Below are 12,614 nucleotides of genomic sequence, written 5' to 3'. Positions count from 1 at the left end.
TATGATTGTTTTGTGTCAAACTTACCATTTGATTGCAGATTTTGGGCAAGCTCTTTGTGTCCTGTAGCACCTATTGATGTAGTAATTGTGAAAATATGAAAAAACAAAGATTGCACTCAACTTAATTGAAAATAAAAAAATGTCATGACTGATAGTGATATAACATGTTAGCCATTAATGTAACATCTATTACGTTATTGGGGATCTATTACACTTCCAGGTGGGTCAGTTGTTTATGTTTTTGTTTTTTTTCAAACTGAAAACATGATATTTTTGACCAAATGCTTTAATATGGTTATGTTCAGTTTCTGTCAAGGGTTCAACATTTTCTGTTTAAAGAATTTTTAGAATGTTTTACATTGGATTTAAAATGAAATGATAACAGTTAGGTTAAAGTGCATACTTTGAGCAGCACACAACCATATGTCATCATGTAATGGTTTCTAATCTGGAATCTGCTCTGATCTAATGGACCATCCTTACATGGATATGGATGTGTTCATTTCTGATTGATAGGGGATTAAGTTTAGTGCGTCTTTGCCTGATAGCAACAACCACTCTATTAAACATGAAATTACTGTGAACTGTTGGTGTTTTCAGTAGGCTAACATGACAGTAAGTAAAATGTACATTGCAGAGACAAGCAGCATTTTAGATTACAACTTTATCTTTCATAACTTTTACATTATCTGTTTAGAAGAAAATACAAATGACCCACCTGAAAATTTTATAAATTGCCATGGTTTTAAGATCATTTTTATTGGTAAAAATTTTGTAACGATATCAGTACATTGTGTGAAATGATTGGGTTTTATTACATATTGATCCAGCTAGGTGCAAATCGTATTGCATTTCTGGACTTCATTGGGTGCTACAAAATAAAAAAACAATAAAATAACTGCAGGTCAAAGAGATTAAACTGTTGCCAGTATTTCTTTGCCAGTTTTTGTTATGTACTTGCTAAATAACAGCAGTCCGCTTTGTGTGTATTTTGTATTTTTGTTCAATACGCTAGTACTGCTCGTTTAATTTTTCTGGCATTTTGTCACATTTTAAAAATATTACGGTAAGTATTTATGGAATTGTAATAGTTTGCTGTCAGTTACCTATAGAAAAACTTTTGTGATCTACAGATGGCTACTGTTGTGTCTATGTGTGCTTTCAGTTTATATTTGATTCCACATATTGATCTATATAAACCGTATTTGCATGTGTAGTACATTAAAAGAGAAGCAATAGACTAAGAAAAGCCAAATATAATATAATTGTTATAATATAACAATTATACTTATTTTTTATTTCTGGACAAGCTGCCTTTTTAAACGGGTACTCCACTGATTTCTATAGGGTTAGTGAAACATTTATCATAAAATGAATGATTAAAATCGAAGCAGTAATGGCAGAGACATCGTGGGCCCTATTTCAACAGTCTATGGCACTTGGTCTTAGTGCGTTTAGGGCGTCTACAAGGCCATGTTGCTCGTTAAACAGCAGATAATCTGGATGAAAAATTTGATGCAAAGAGGTTATATTTAGACTGAATCAGTCATAGGTGTGTTTTGGGGGGAACATAAATGAAACCAATCTGAGTATCATCTCTCATTCCCTTTAAGAGCCAGGTGCACCAGTACCTGACACATAATAAAGAGTAACACTCGATTTCAGTTATGGACAGGGATGTGATCCTCAGCTGCTGGACCCTCTGCCACGCTGTTTCGCAATCATCTGTCCCATCAACCACTCTGTTTGACTGCATATGAATGAATACACTGATATTAAACTGAGAAGGAGGAGGAACGCTGCTGCATCTCCTCTGTGTATGTACAGATCTAAGTCTGTGGCTCAGGCAGGATGGGTCATAAAATCATCCTGATCAATAACAGGTGGGATGAGAGGGTGAAATACGTCCTTAATGAGGAACATATTAATGACATTACCTTCAGCAGAAACCATCTGTGTATCTTTACATTAACATACAGGAACAGCTAATGAACTTTATTGATTATTTAAAACTCCTGACGTGTTTCCTTTGGAGATTAGAACTACAGCTTTTAGTTTTGCAGATTAAAAGTGCCATGGTATTTGTTACAGTGACAGTATTGTGTGCATTGAAATGTTTGAAATGAATGAACACGGTTCTGTGGTCACATCTTACTAAATAATCTATCTAAATAATGCGCTTTTTAAATAGCAGGAAACAGACTTCGCCTTTGACTTCAGACCAGCTCTTTATGCGTCTATGGCGCAGTTGCTTTCTGCTGCCTTGAGATAGCAATCTGCAATCAGTGTACCTGACCACACCTCACTTTAAGACCAACGCACAGGTGGGCGCACAGCCAGTCAAAAAGGCTGGGTTGTGTGCTCCTTTGCACCAAGCATAAGAAGGAGCCCCATGGCTTGTAGGCCTTAGAATGGGTCAGGCTCTAGAAACAATGGATATTGCATCTCAAAGAGACACTTCATGTCCCCAGCTCTTGATGTTTTCTTTTTGTTCAGTTTTCTGATAACAGAGGCTACAAGCATACTATTGTGTTTTAATTTAAAAAGAAAAAAAGCTTTTTATAACACAAACCATCTCGTTCCAGACAAACGGAGTAGCACCATTTTTGAAAGAATCTCTGTCCATACCACCACATCTGAAAATTCATATCACATGACCACGCACATACACTCTATGTGCCCTTGGTTGAAAACAGGAAGCAGACTGTCAGCTGGTGGTTGCTTTATTTGTACATCGATTCCCTTATGAATCGATATTTAAATATTTGTAATTTTTTCAATACTCATTCTCTGCAGTATCCGTACACCAGCTCCAGCTGTGGTGATACATGCCTTTTTTTTCTGGCATAGACACCTTTATTAAGCAGTAGACAGATAGGAAATACGGGGGAGAGAGGGGGGGATGTGACATGCAGCAAAGGACCTCCGGCCGGAGTCGAACCGGGATCGGCTGCGTTTATGGCATGCGCTCTAACCACTCGACCACCTGCGCGCCGTGATACATGCCTTTAGCAAAATTTCAGCATGGCCAAGTTTAATATTGTAGAAGCAGCTATCTTCAAAAAGGGTGAAGAATTACCATTATTAAGATGCACTGTAGAGTTGCATAGACCTCCTGGCCTACAGATCTTGTTCTCCAGATGTAAGAAAACATGTTTGTTTTGCACAGACCCCAACCAATGTCACGCAGCCATGATTTTAATAGTTTTTCATTGAAAATCAATATTGTGATGCAAAAAATGACCATTGTAAATCATAGTGCAATTGTAATATCTTTCAAAATAATCTAATAATATGATTATGAGCATGCCGCCCCAGCTGAGATAGCATTAGTTATTAAACTGTATTAGTGTGGATGTAGCTGAAGCCAACGATCCTCTAGCGATGCTCTTACAAGCTGATTGGTTGTCCATGTGACTACTACTTAATTGAATTGTTTGTGTAAAATTGGTGGAGTGCCCCTCTAAAGAAAGGAATTTCAAGACATCTGTGCTTTGGTTGCTTTTTTAGATCTCAGAGACCAAGAAGAAAACAAGGGCATGACTGTTAGAATTCAACATAAATTAGTAAAACAGTAATGAATTATTGAAAAGGCACAGCACAATCATTTTCTCTTTGATTGAGTTTTCATTTCTGTTTCCAGCAGATGTCAAGCTGTCCAAGAGGAGGCAGCCATTTGTGCCATATGCTCTGCGCAACCACACAGGATGCACCATGTGGTTCGCCACTCTGACTACAACCCCCACAAGGTAGGGATAACCATAACTGCTGTGGGTTACCATAACTACATGTACCTCAACCTAGAGATCCAACATGTTCGGCAGATTTATAGTAGTTGGGGGCCTTAAGCACATAAATAGGTCATTTCACGCAAATTCACCTAAAAGCGCCAAATTTGGCACAGATGTAGCTCAGGTCATACTGAAATAATTTAGCTAGGGCGCCGGAGCCAGCGACCCTCGGGGCCAAGATGGCGGCCAAATCCAATATGGCCGCTGCCGGAAAAGGGTTCCGACTATAACTTTTGAACCACATGAGCTACAAATACAAACTTGATGTCTTTTTCAGCTTAATTGATCATGGGAAACACATAGGAATGTTAATATTTATGACCAGGTGCATCTGGACCCCTTAATCCTCCAATTCCAATATGGCCACTGTCCAAAAAAGCAGTTTTGACTGTATTATGGGCCTTACACCCCATTGTTTGCACCAATTTATCTACAAGCACCAAATTTGGCACGGATGCTGCTGAGGGCATACTGAAATCATTTAGCCAGGGCGCCCGAACCAGTGGTCCCTGAGACCAAGGTGGCAGCCAAATCCAATATGGCCGCCACCTGAAAGGGATTCGGCCATAGCTTTTGAGTGAGATGAGATACAAATACAAACTTGATGTCTATTTTACCTTTTTTGACCATAGGAAACCCATTGGAATACTTACATTTATGATTGGGTATATCAGGACCCCCCAAATTCCCTAAATTCAATATGGCAACTGTCCGAAAAAGGGTTTTAGCTACAAATTTTTAACCAAATGCGCTACAAATGAGGATGTGGTGTCTATTTTATGTTTATTGACCGCAGGAAGTCCATTGGCATATTTATATTTATGCTTGTGTAAGTCTTGTCAAGACTGTGGTTGAAAGTCCTTTTTTTACCATAACTTTGAAGGTTATTCTCAATGTTGATTCATTTCCTCATAAAAGTGAAATGCTTTCAGTGTACCACAGGTGAATACATTTCAAAGTGTAATCATATAAGAAAGAATAAGACACAATTATTATTGTAAGGCAATATTTATATTATGTCAAATTGTTAGAAGAATAATATGGTCAGTTTGTCCAAAACTCTTAAAGTCTTGCTTAACATAACAAAAAACAGCAATAACATAAAACAACAGTGAATTCTCATGGTTGAATTCTCAGCAAGAGCTGTGGTGTAGATGAAGCTAGACATCACCTTTTCTAGAATGGTACCAAGTCTCTTGAGAACCTGCCTCCCACCCAAGCTGCACTGATTCAACACATTAAAAGAGCACTGCTGCAGGCCAGCTTCTACTGGAATCAGGTAACCGCTGTCCAGCAAGATATCCCAGAGTTCGATGCATGGGGATGGTATCGGGACTCTACGAGCAAGACTTGGGATCCTTACTGGACTAATCTCAGAGACATTAGTAAACCACTGTGGCTGCAAGAAAGCATGTAGAGGGCACTGCAAGTGCTGTAAAGCCGGAGTTCGTTGCACCTCTATATGTGAATGTGAGGGTGCTTGTACAAACAATGATGGTGGAGACGATGAGTGATCCGGTGATTGTGAGTGATAATGATAATTCATTTGAGAGAGACCATGAGAATAAGAAATCATGAGAGAGACCGTGAGAATTCAACTGTTGCTTTTTTATGTTATTGCTGTTTTTTTGTTATGCTAAGCAAACTTCTAAGAGTTTTGGACAAATTGACTATATTATTCTTTTAACAATTTGACATAATATAAATATTGCCTTGCAATAATAATTGTTTCTTATTCTTTCTTATATGATTACACTTTAAAATGTATTCACCTGTGGTACACTGAAAGCATTTCAGTTTAAGGAAATGAATCAACATTCAAACACTCTTTATTTGTATGGTGCTTTTCATACAAAAAATTAGTGCAAGGTGCCTTACAGAGATTAAAAACAACAACAGAAAAAAAGAAACAGCAAATAAGATCAAGAGAAGAAAATCAAAACCCAACCCTCCCACCCCCACAGACATGCACAGAGACAGAGACATAACAGTCTGAGACAGCTTCAGAACATACTTCAGTATAGCTGCCACAGTTCACTTGATAGGACTAAGAATATGACCAGCCCTGGTAAGTGCAAAAATTAATGTCATAATAAAAGCCTATCATTGTTTTGCGAGTCAGCTGGCTTAATAATGGACCAGATAAAACCTTGTTTACTCATTACAACTCATACAGGCGAGTAAGATTAGGTTTACAGTGTGGAAGCTTAAATTAGTTCCAGTGCTCCTCAAAGCTATAACACTAACTGTGGTTACAGAGATAAACTCTACTATCTCTGTCAATGCTAAAGGATTTCTTGATCGCTAGTGTCACAACTAAGTGCATTATTCAGGCTTTATTGGCAGTGTAACTGGGAAACTGGGCAACCATTATCATTTACCATTTGATAACCTTGAGCACATTCGGTATATGTGCACAATTTTCTATAATTGGAAGTTTTATGACGTGACATGGAGCTAAAATATTGTTACTGGAAGTTTGAGGGAAGGCTTCAGACATTTTTCTTCACTTCTCTGGTTGCACTGGTTCTCTTAGTTTTTAAATGAGGTTCACTTGCATATAATGTAGTTGGTTGGCTTATCAAGTGCAGAATGGATTTTCTACTAACAGGTACCCATTTGACTCACATGAATGGGTCCGGTGTGGGTTCATTATAAGCTATGTCTCGGGTGTGAAACAACTGTGTCCTAAAAACCCTTAAAAATGATGCTGATCTGATCATGGGACATCTCTGCTGCCCACATCTAAGTGCTGTCTCTAGAACTAATCTCTCATAAATGTCTCACAGGGTGGCGCTGTCTCACAGCAGTAGTGCTGACTCCATCTCAGATGTCCACGGTCCAGGAACTGATGACACTCACAATGTCAGCCAGTGGAGAGAGGTGCTGCCTGGGGAGGAGATCCCCTTCGAGTTTGAGGCCCGTGAGAAACTCCGCCACCGGTACAGCTCTGATTCACATTGTTGTATGATTGCAGGGGCGTTGAGACTTGCCAACCCCCCTGTTACTTTGATAACAATTCACGCCACAACCTAATCATATAAGTAGGATCATGTTAGACTAGGCATATTTTCTATAGTTAGGCTGATAGCAAAACATTTTCTAGATGTTGAAGTGATGACACTGATAAAGGTGTAAAAAACTTTACCAATGCAACATTGTGTTCTTTGCTAGAGCTTATCATTGAACATGAAGCAAAACATTCAGCAAACATTCAGTTATTGCTTTTCTACCATACAGTGTGTCGATCTGTGGATCTTGTAAAACCTGTAAAAAAGTGATGAACTATTACCTCAAATGCATTTCATATATTATGTATTGCTAATCCCTTGCTTGTTCCTTCTCTGTAGACACACTCATGAGCTGAAGCTGCACCAACTCCTGGTGCGAGTGTGTGGATGGGAGCAAATCAAGCCGGTTTCTGTGGACAAAGTGGGTGTTTTCTTCCGTTACGCCGCTGCAGACAGAACCAACTCTTCCAACACTGTGAGTACAAGTAAAAACTATGAAAACAAAACTAATTTTTATGACCCAGATTCCAAAGAAGTTGACAAATTGTGTAAAACTCAAAGCAGCTACAAGAAACTTTTATTTTTTGTTGATTCTGGCATTTGTTTTGATAACAATGAAATATAAATGCAATATATTTTCAATACTATTTTTCCACATAGCTGTATATAGAATTGAACTGATTATAAAATATATGTATTTGTGGTTATGTAAGATTGATTGCTGTAATATGAGGATGATGATGCAAAGAAAATCGTGTATAGATATAGATTACACATAATCCCATACCTGGGGAATTGGATCGACTGATGCAAAGTGTAAAAGTGTGCTGTGGTCTAATGAGTCCACATTTCACATTGTTTCTGGAAATCATGGACGTCATCTTGACTGGGAAAAGGACCATCCAGATTGGTACCATCCCAAAGTTCAAAAGCATCTTTGATGGTTTTGGGCTGTGTTGGTGTCTGTAACTTGCACATCTGTGAAGGCACCATTAATGCTGAAAGGTATAAGCAGATTTTGGAGCAACATAGACTGCCATCCAGACAACATCTTTTCAGGGACCTTTCTGCTTATTTTAGCAAGACAATACATAGCCGCATTCTGCCATTAAACAGTGTGGCTTCATAGTAAAAGAGTGCAGGTACTAGACTGCCCTGCCTGCAGTCCAGATCAGTCTCCCATTGAAAATTTGCTGCACATTATGTACCACGTAATACGACAACAGAACCCAGACTGTTGGGCACTGAGGTCGCATATCAAAACAGAATGGGAGGACATTTTCTCTCAAACGTAGCAAATGATGTCCTCAGTTCCCAAACACTGACTGAGTTGTAATAAGTCAACTATCTCAATGTGAGATCAATGAAATTAATTGTGTCATTTCTGCTTTACTCTTTCACAGGTTGGCAGTCCTATTAGCAGAACCAACATCATCCACCCACATGTTTATGTAAGTCTGGCAGGTATTTTGTCTAAATCAGTGAGCAGTTGGTGAAAGTAACCCTCTTAATAAAGTCTACAGCAGCAGTATCATCTGTAATAGACGTTATATACTAGGAAACTAAATCATTGGATGGATTTGAAATGGAGAAACAACTTTGTTATTTTTGCATTTAATAAGGAAAATATGACCGTGGCTCAGTTGGTAGAGCGGGTCAGCCTATGTTCGGAGGCTCGGCGGTTCTATCCCCGCCCCTGCCAATTGGGTCATGGTCGTTGTGTCCTTGTGCAGCCACGCTCCCGTCAGTCTGCCTCAGGGCAGCTGTCGCTACTATCGTAGTTTACCACCACCAGTATGACTGTGTGTGAATGAATGGAACCTGGAACCCTGTCAGGCGCTTAGAGTACCTAGAAAAGCGCCATACAACTCCAATCCATTATTATTATTTCATGAGAAGCATGTACCATTAATTGTCAGACCAGGTCAGTGTCCTTTATACTTTATAGCACAATGTCATCGTTCACAATTTACCTCGGGGCGCCTTACAAATATTTACATCATACAAGAACCTCTGTCCTTCCACCCTCGATTCATAGAAAAAAAAGCAAGTAAAAAACATTTCAGTGTCAATCAGTGGCCCAGCATAACACAATGAGTGGAGATCGTAGTTACCTTAACTGTAATGGTTTATCATTAACTCAGCATAGTGTACATTTCATTTTCAAAGCACTAAATCTATCAATGCAGCTCCATCAAGGCCAGTTATCAATTCCTGTTGCCTCTACAGTTTTTTCAGCATTTAAAAAAAGGAAACGGATCTGCAACTACTTATTGTTTTCTTTAATTATTCTGCTGATTATTTTTGTGGTAAATCAATTATTCACACAAAAATAATATTTAAAAATTATTCCAGTCACAGTTCTTAAAAATGCCAAGTCACACAATCACAGTTCTTGTATTTTCCAACCAGTAGTCTAAGACCTGAAATGGGACAAGAACACTCAAATCTTGTGGAACTAGGTTTTGTTCAAATGTTTGAATACTAAAATTGCAAAAACAAAATGTGTTGTTCTACTAATAAATGGATTGACTAACTGTTAAAGCTCTGAATGGATAATGTGAAGTTTGGATTGATAGTCAACTCAAAGAGAAACATTTCAGACAAGAGGGGACTCAGTTACATATATAAAGGCCAGTCTCTAATTCTGTGTTCAGACCAAACACAACGCAAATTATTCACGGGACTAAATTTCATTCAAAGTGATGAAACACAATTGCAATATCATTTATGTCATTGAGCAAGTAAGACTATCTGTTAAGTTTTGTTGAAATTCATCTCAGCAGAGCATGGCTCTGATCGAGCCAAACTCCATTTAGCAAACAAGCACTTTAAAACTTGTTTGCTTGATGTCTGGCCAACTGATGTTTCAGCCTCCTTTGGATCCATTTATTGCAGCCAGGTCACAGAGGAATCCATTCATTTACGGTTCAGACTGATGTCGTTTGCACATATTTTTATTCGCGTTACTTTCGCAAGCAGACACGATTAAAAATGTACAACCCCCGCGATCAAACTTGCGTGAGTAACACGACACTTTGGTCTGAACGTAGCATAATACATAATAAGACATCTCTAAAACAACATTGTGACTCGTTGTTTTGTGTGTGAATCCCTCAATCCCTCAGTTCTCAGCCCTGCCTCCAGTCAGGGTGGTCTTCTCCATCACAATGGAGGGCAGTGCTAGGAAGGTCATTACTGTCCGATCTGCCCTAATGGTGAAGAACCGGCTAGATGTTCCTATGGAGGTCAGACTCGACAGCCCCTCTGCTCCCGACAGTAAGACACAGTTCCTTTTTTTATTATATTCTATTTCTATGGACCCCACAAACAAAATACATCTTTCACACATCAAAATGTAGGAAGATTTGTTACTGTAGGAGACGTGTAATTCTGAATCAAACTGACTTGTAGTATTATTACACTTAAGCCTCAGCTAAAATCTCAACAAAAACAGCAACAGTTCCCATCACCATGGAAAACTTTGATAACAGCTCGGGGAACTGTCGACATACATACATTTGTAAATGAGTGCTCTTTGACACACACACACACACACACACAATGAAGTGGCCTCATCTATGTGTGGACTCTATCAGAGGCACATAATAACACGTGCAACTTCTTAATTTTATTTAGTTGTATCTTATTTTGTGTTATGATGTTCTTATTTTTTGTATATTGCATTTTGAGAGACAAAACAGTTGTCACCAGAGCATATATACAAAGTAAATAAGTAACAAGTTTCAAAAATTATGTCGACAGAGCCTGTGGTGTTGCCTCCTATCCTTCCTGGCCAGGCCTTGGCAGTCCCACTTCACCTGACATCTTGGCGGCTGCAGGCTCGTCCTAAGGGCCTGGGCATGTTCTTCTGTAAGGCTCCCATCCACTGGACCAGCGTGGAGCGGCCGGGTGAGATCAGCAGCAGTAAGAGAGAGTGTCAGTCAGCAGACTTTGATGACACCCTCAAGCGCAACTTCAGGTAAATACAGTCAGTCAGTTAGGGGTCCTCAGATTAACAAACTAATCAAGTGTCGAAACGGAGTTGAAGCAGTGAATTTCTGTAGACAGATCTGTGGTTATAGCACAACAAATCAATAAATAGCATCATAACGCACCATATAAGGCTATTCACAGCTGATGACCAAAGGTGGACATATCTTTGGCTGTTGTTGAACATAGATTGGTTTGTACAGTCTATCCTTACATTCTGCCATGTTCAAACAGAATGCAAGGTATTCAGAGTAGAAAGACTCCCACTATCTTAGACAGCCATGCTGCAGGTTTAGTCCAGTCATAATGTGGCTCATTTATAAACAGCCTTTCAGAGCCAATTAAGCACTCTACTATCATACTTTCCGCTATCCCCAGGTAGGTCCTACCCATGTTGGTTAACCCCTCACTGTTTATATCTGAAACATTTCATTTTTTGATGAGAATTGATATTGTTATTGCTTGAAAAAATGGGATATATCTCTGCAATTAATTGACTAGTTAACAAGACTACTTTTTGGGTGTAGTCTCTGATTACTGAGATGCAGTAGTTTTCCTCTCAGATGGTAACGTTCCCCTCATTTCTCTGCATCTTTTAGGTTCTGTGTGGTCATCAAGAAAGAGAACTACCCAGAGCAGCAGCCTGCCAAGAGAGTTTCTGGCAGCGCCAAGCAGATTTACCGACAGCCAGGCCACACTGTCTACCTGCTGCCCACCATGGTACTGGCCAACCTGCTGCCCTGTGACCTCAACTTCTATATCAAGGGAACGTCCATCAAAGGCTCACTGAAGCCTGGGAAAGAGGCTGTGCTTCACGCTACTGACACCTCACAGAACATGGAGCTTGGTAGGGACTGTCACTGGCTGCTTGTTATTTTCTAAACATTTTCCTCATTCTCTCTCCTGGTATTCACGATATTTGTCCTTCAGGAGTCCTGCTGGAGAACTTCAACACGTGTAAAGAGCTGCTGATCCCCCCTGGTACTCAGAACTATGTGGTACGAATGAGGCTATATGACACCAACAAACATCTGCTTTGCCTCACCATCCGCATCATCCTGCGGGCACAGGGGGCACTGAAGATCCTGATTTCTGCCCCCTACTGGCTTATCAACAAGACTGGTAAAGTTTTCTTGGTTGTTAAAAATTGCCATTGTGCAGTCCAGTCACTTCTTAAGCTTTTCTATCATCATTCCCTAAAGCCATGTTCCTCCCTCAGGTCTGCCGTTAATTTTTCGCCAGGACAATGGCAAAACCGATGCTGCAGGCCAGTTTGAGGAGCATGAGTTGGCTCGAAGCCTCAGTCCACTACTATTCTGCTATACTGACAAGGAGCAGCCAGCTATGTAAGTGTGTGTCAGAGACCAGAGCACTCTGCCCTTTCTGTTGTCCTGAGTACCTCCATCTGGTCCATACTCATTGTATTAGGTAGTGAGCAATGTTCAAGCCAGGCAACATCCTGTGCTTTTTTTAAATTCATCCTTCATGTTTCATGTGTTTTGCCATCTATCTTGATCCCAGGTGTACGATGCGGATTGGGAAAGGGATCCACCCAGACGGAGTTCCAGGCTGGTGTCAGGGCTTCTCTCTGGATGGAGGGAGTGGAGTCAGGGCAGTGAAGGTTATCCAGCATGGGAACAGGCCTGGCCTTATCTACAACATAGGCAAGTTATACATTCAAAATCAGCACATGTGGATAGCACTAACTGAACTAGTGTCTTTAATGTTGTACAATACAGAGGATCAAGATCAGGGCTGAATCCTGCGTATCGGACGCAGGGGCATGAAAGAAAAGGATCATTAACAGTATTGTGAAAGA

The 12,614-nt window shown here is 39.9% G+C and overlaps 1 protein-coding gene across 8 annotated transcripts in view; it reads left to right on the top strand.

Moving 5' to 3' along the window:
* vps13d (vacuolar protein sorting 13 homolog D) overlaps window positions 1-12,614 on the top strand; it is an 89,035-nt gene that overhangs the window by 53,548 nt on the left and 22,873 nt on the right. For 5 of the 8 annotated variants that reach the window (XM_030422325.1, XM_030422321.1, XM_030422322.1 and 2 more), the window contains 10 exons: window positions 3,644-3,749; window positions 6,581-6,733; window positions 7,142-7,277; window positions 8,206-8,253; window positions 9,931-10,081; window positions 10,568-10,784; window positions 11,395-11,642; window positions 11,726-11,917; window positions 12,015-12,141; window positions 12,317-12,459. In XM_030422325.1, coding sequence (XP_030278185.1) covers window positions 3,644-3,749; window positions 6,581-6,733; window positions 7,142-7,277; window positions 8,206-8,253; window positions 9,931-10,081; window positions 10,568-10,784; window positions 11,395-11,642; window positions 11,726-11,917; window positions 12,015-12,141; window positions 12,317-12,459 — 1,521 coding nt within the window. The remainder of the gene's footprint in view (window positions 1-3,643; window positions 3,750-6,580; window positions 6,734-7,141; window positions 7,278-8,205; window positions 8,254-9,930; window positions 10,082-10,567; window positions 10,785-11,394; window positions 11,643-11,725; window positions 11,918-12,014; window positions 12,142-12,316; window positions 12,460-12,614) is intronic. The other 3 variants (XM_030422326.1, XM_030422323.1, XM_030422320.1) reach the window with 1 other exon arrangement.

This window comes from Sparus aurata, chromosome 7 (assembly GCF_900880675.1).
Source record: "Sparus aurata chromosome 7, fSpaAur1.1, whole genome shotgun sequence".
In the NCBI taxonomy this organism is placed as follows: domain Eukaryota; kingdom Metazoa; phylum Chordata; class Actinopteri; order Spariformes; family Sparidae; genus Sparus; species Sparus aurata.
This window is presented reverse-complemented; position numbering and strand designations above follow the sequence as displayed.